This window comes from Magnolia sinica, chromosome 1, assembly GCF_029962835.1.
Source record: "Magnolia sinica isolate HGM2019 chromosome 1, MsV1, whole genome shotgun sequence".
NCBI lineage: Eukaryota > Viridiplantae > Streptophyta > Magnoliopsida > Magnoliales > Magnoliaceae > Magnolia > Magnolia sinica.
In genome coordinates this window covers 10,898,121-10,903,778 of record NC_080573.1, presented here as the reverse complement: position 1 = coordinate 10,903,778, position 5,658 = coordinate 10,898,121, and the positions used below count along the sequence as shown (strand labels likewise).

At 39.6% G+C, this 5,658-nt stretch overlaps 1 protein-coding gene across 1 annotated transcript; it reads left to right on the top strand.

The window, feature by feature from the left end:
- Window positions 1-3,327, top strand: LOC131239661 (protein LHCP TRANSLOCATION DEFECT). The gene is made up of 2 exons (XM_058237488.1): window positions 1-291; window positions 2,957-3,327. Exons 1-2 carry the CDS (start codon window positions 40-42, stop codon window positions 3,212-3,214), a joined length of 510 nt encoding a protein of 169 aa, XP_058093471.1. The 5' UTR covers window positions 1-39; the 3' UTR covers window positions 3,215-3,327.
- Window positions 3,328-5,658: the final 2,331 nt, after the last annotated feature.

Genomic DNA, 5,658 nt, shown 5'->3' with positions numbered 1-5,658 from the left:
CATCTTTCTCTCTTTCAAGAAAGGAGATTGGAGAGGGAAATGGCGTCCATCTCTTGTACAATCTCTCATCTTCAATTCCAATCATCATTGAATCTCAACCGTCCATTTCTTGGGATTAGAAAGAGGCTTGGATGGTTCAGATCTCCAAGTATTGGGCTGAAAACAGTCCCCAGCTCTCATTCGAGGGCCAGATGCTGGTTCCGGTTCGGAAAGAACGGTGTAGATGCCGAAGGCGCTGGAATCTACGGTAGCCAGACCCGCGATGATTTTGATAGGGATGACGTCGAGCAGGTTCTTTTCTTTTCTTTTCTTTTTCGTGAAAAAAATGCTACTAGTTGCATTAGGACACTTAGACATTTCGATACATTAATCCAGACCGTTCGTTAGGTCCATGGAAAATATCATGGGCTACATTGCAAATATCATACCAATCTGACAAATATTAACCATTTGATCAATGGTCTTAACTTATGGATGGTGGAGATTGTTTACACAAATGTAGGTCCAATGAATTAGTTGATCCATCTAACTGTTAGAGCTCATGATGGATTGTTTTTCGGAGAATCGTAACCATCCATCCATGGCTTGGAAAATGGATGACTATAATAATAATAATAATGATAAAAGTTAAATCAAGGATGGATTGGACCGTCCAATCACTGCGGTTTTTGTATGGTGGTCCATGAAATGTATTCTGGACTTAATGAACAGTTCAGATCAATCGATTGGACAGTGATAATGAGACAATGTAAGTAGGAGCACTGTAACTCTGTAGTGCACTGGAGCATTTCAATTTCTCGATATGGAGCAACATAGCTCGTGGATGAGTTTTGAATGGTCAGATTCTGGGCGCTCAGTGCGCACTGAGAGTCAGTGCGCATACATCACCCTTCATCAGTAGGTGGGATCTTAGCACTCATTTTAAGATGGATGTTTACACAATCGGATCTTGGAATGCTTGTAGATTCCTTGCAGCTATCTTTAAACTTGGGAGATGGTGTGCGCACCAGCTCTCTGTGCTCCCTGGGCGCATAGAAGTCACAAGCTGCAGATTTTTATTTTTATTTTAAATGATTTGGGTTTTTAAGGCTATAGTTGTTAGACAGGAAACATGCCTTGTATAGTTAATTTTCATATTACACAGGCCACATGCCTTGTATAGCTGATTTCCATGTATAGGTAGACGGTTCTGTTTTTATCTATAGATGACTGTAGATCTCCATATATTTAACCCTCTACGGTTGTTTCAAATACAAGAAACCAAAGGAGGATTGTCTTCTCTTTGTTTTCAATAGTAGCCCCCTCCTGAAAGTCGATACTGCAACCATAGTAGGGTTCTTAAATGGATATTCAATCTGTAGAGCTAGAAACTGGATACTGAAATCTACTGAAAAGCTGAAAAAGAAATATGAGGGACTGTTTGGATGTTGATACAATAAAAGATCCTGAACCATAGATGACAAAATGCAGATAGAATGATCCGGTTTCAATTGTTGGGTTCCTCAATTTACACCCCAATTCATTGTGGAATGAATTTTAAGGGGTGGTTTGGATGCCTGTAAATTTTAAAGTTGTGATTTTCATCTAAAAGTGACTTTGGGTACTGTAATTTTGCCTGTAAGTGACTCATTTCTCACTTATAGAACTTACAGGCATCCAAACGACACTTAACCAAGAGTGGAAATTGTTCCATTTTGTGAATTGGATGGTTCAATTGATGCATTGTATTTGAAAAAACACAACGATCCAAATGGTCCCGGACAGATTGTTTGGCTTGGAATTTAAAAAGTGGCTAAAGTATTTGTTTCTAGTTAACAAAACCTCTGAGAAAGAGATTCTGAGAATGTAAGTTTATGGAATTCAGAAACTGTGTTTGAGTGCTGGGAAAGGATTGACAGGAATTCTATTGTTGTTGTCGTTGTCATCGTCTTAAGCATTATCCTAACTTATGTCGAGCATGAACTGGGTGGATCAGGAGACTAGCATCTATCTTCTATCTCACATTTAAAAGGTCTACTAATAAATCTCATTTGATCTTGAGTTGAGTTGTGACTCAGCTGAGTTGGGGGTGATTCATTCGAGTTGGGTCGACTTAGCCCAGCCAGGCGGGTTCACCTAGCATTTTCAATTCTAACTCGTGGTGTCAAACCGGATGTGTCTTATTGAGTCCAACTCAGACGAGTTGTCTTAAGGGGCCATGTAAATTCAGGCCAAGTTGTGTCATGACAACTATTCATGGATATGTTGTTGGGACTAGTTATTCATGGACATGCGATTATGACTAGTTGTTTCATTTCTTTTTTGTCCAATCCTTGGAATTATGAAGATAGATTGTGGCATATGTCGGAGCTTATTATAAATGGCAGCACATTGACACATGCATGTGCCTATTTAACACATGTGCGTTGGCACATGTGCCATATTTTTGGGTGCTTGAAGATTGATGGTACAACATATGCACATGCAAGATTCTCGAACTTTGATGGTTGCACACATGACATATTGGAACATGTGATGCACATATACAAATACGAGTATTACTAATGTGTAGTGAAACTGTAAAATGTCGTTGATAAAGAGTTCCACTTCTTAAGACAATCAATTCATGCTTTAGTGGTCATATGTTTTGGATAACTTATCAAAAACTGCATTGGTTTCCATGTACAAAGATATTAACAAACCATAGACACATACTTTTATCTCCATTGCTTGTCGATAGCAGAACTTTGCCCAAATCCAAACAACCCTTACAACATTTCAGGCATCTTGACCAAGCACACTGATATTAAAATCCAAACCCCTCATCTAGAGGGGACCCATCGTAAAGGGATCGCAGAGCGGTCTTGTTTTTGTCTAACCGTGTATTCATGAAGTTGCTTTGAATCAAGGTTTCCATGGTTCGATAATGAGAAGATGGTGATGAGTCATAACAAACTGTATTGTTCTTCTTTTACAGTATTTCAATTACATGGGGATGCTTGCTGTGGAGGGTACATATGATAAACTGAATGCTCTTCTAAGACAGAACATCCACCCAGTAGATATCTTGTTGATGATGGCCGCCTCGGAGGGCGACAAACCAAAGATCGAAGAGCTGTTGAGAGCCGGAGCGAGTTACAACGTCAAGGACGAAGATGGGCGGACTGCACTTGATAGAGCGGCGAGCAATGAGATCAAGGAATTCATGCTTGGCTTTTCAGTCCAGAATGCTTAATTATCTTTCTATCTATCTTTGCTGTGGCATTATATATACTTGGGTAGATGTAGTTGAGATATTTGGGTTCATTGCCGCTGTAAATACATGTTAGAGTGGTTTGGATCATCAAATTGTGATTTCTTGAAGAATGAAATGTACAGCCAAACAGAACTATTTTTGGTTCTGTTTTCGTAGGCTAAAATGGGTTGAAGCTCAGGTAAGATATTGTGCTGTCTTGATGGTTCAATCAATCAACTGTGCAGCTCAAGCAGGCCAGTGGTTATGATGAATGGTTCGTATAACTAAGATTTTGGCAGATTAAAAATTAACTTAGTTATCCATGCATGCATGTTGACATCTCAACCCTTTATTCCTTACATTTATATATGACAGCCCTGACCAATGGCTGTTAATGATTCTTGTAGACGTAGTTGATACTTTTACATATTAACGGCGCGGCTTCAGTGGATCCCCGGATCCACGAGGTTGGTGGCTCCCATGACTATGGGACCCACATTGATGATGTGTCTTAAATCCCCACCGCCCATCCGTTTTTACCGCTCATTTTAGGGCATGATATCAAAAATGAAGCAGATCCAAATCTTAGGTGGACCACACCATAGGAAACAGTGGTGAGTGAATACCCACCATTAAAATCATCCTTGGGGTCCGCTGGAATGTTTATTTACCATCCAACCTGGATGAAGGGACCGCACAAATATAAGCTTGATCCAAAAATTGTGGCCCACGAGGTTTTTAATGGTCAATCACCACACTGTTGTTTCCTGTGATGAGGTCCACCTGAGATTTGGATCTGCTTTATTTTTAGGATCATGCCCTAAAATGAGCTGTAAAAAAGGATGATACACTGAAGTCGCGTCCCATATTAACGGCCTAGATGATGGTTAGTGGGACAAAAAGCGATGGACAGTCAATGCTGTTGAATCCAAATTACCTGATGATGCCATACCATCGGGTAATCAGGACCATGAATACTCTCGGATGAATGGTGGTGCCATCTGGATTCAAGAGGAACGTAAGTTTTGTACAACACTTAGCATCCAATCATGGACTGAAGATGGACGGTAGATATCATTCCATATTTGATCATAATAGGTCCTAGCAAGGATCTGAAATTCCCATGTCGGCCCCCATCTTTGATTTCCAACACTCTGAAAGAAACCTTTCGAAGGAAAGGTCATAGCCATATCATCAATGGCTGTGAAAATAGATAATAAAGAAAATGCCAATCAGAAATCATCTCTAAACAAATTATATAGTTTTGGGACTAAATTTTGAGAATTTACGTTTAATAGAAATACACTTTAAAAAATAAAAATAAAGACTGGCTACACATTATATGTGCTAAAAGAGGCCAAAATAGATAGAAGAGCTGCACACGAGCCGAGCCAAACCGAGTTTGACCCAAGTTTGGCTTGGCTTGTTTATGTGACACTCCATGTTCGAGCTTTACAAGAGCCAAGCTTCGAGCCAAGTTTGGTTTGGTTTGTTTATGTGACACCTCCTGTCCGAGCTTTACACGAGCCGAGCTTGAGATTGGTTCGGTTTGGTCCAAATATCCAAACCAAGCTAAGCCGAATCAAGCCAAGTTCAAACAACCCATAGGAAACAGTGCGTTCATGTTTATGTATTATCCACACCCTTCATCCATTTTTTACATATCATTTTAGGACAGGATCCTAAAATTGAATCATATCCAAAGCTCAAGTGGATCACACCACAGGAAACAGTGTGCATACAATTTATGATGTGAGTCAAACCTAGCTAAATGAACCTGAGCTTCGTGCCGAGCCGAGCTGGTACCATTCTAGTTTGAGCTTGGTTTATTTTTTTAAACAAGCTTGACTCTGAGGTTTGGTTTGAACATTTATTCGAACCAATCTAAGCTAAGCTTTCGAGCGGGCTTGATTTGTGTCCAGCTCTAGATAGAAGTATGAAAAGGAGCCAAAATAGAATAAGGGTGTTTGTTAGTTGATACTGTGTTTGAAAGCACTTTACACAACCCCATCTCCTCTCCGGCTCCACATAATGTGTGCTAAAAGGTTTACTCAGCAAAAAACCGAGTCAACCATTAAAAGAAAATAAATAAAAATATAAATAAATAAATAAGAGGCATGAAACCCATTATCAGGAAACCCCTTTTGAGCAAGTGACTCAGTAATACACTCGATGAGCCTCGCTGATTCAGAACCAAATCAAGCTCATGAGTTTCTTGGACTTAAACAAGTCGAGTCAACTCACTAGAGTTTTAGAACTATGTTTAGTAAAAGGTATAAACCCTCGAAACCCTGATCAATGCAATAAAAAACCCATGTCATAGGGACCAGTTATTGCAGGGGAAATTATTTCTATCAAGAAAGGCATGATTTTTGTCAAATCCAACATTCTGCCAAACATGCAGCCGTTGTATTGGCTTCTAATCCATTAAAATGACTTTAAAC

Excerpts from the sequence above, each read along its gene's own strand:
- LOC131239661 (XM_058237488.1), top strand. The coding sequence starts at position 40 with ATGGCGTCCATCTCTTGTACAATCTCTCATCTTCAATTCCAATCATCA. Across the intron at positions 292-2,956 it reads ATAGGGATGACGTCGAGCAG|TATTTCAATTACATGGGGAT; the intron begins GTTCTTTTCTTT and ends CTTCTTTTACAG.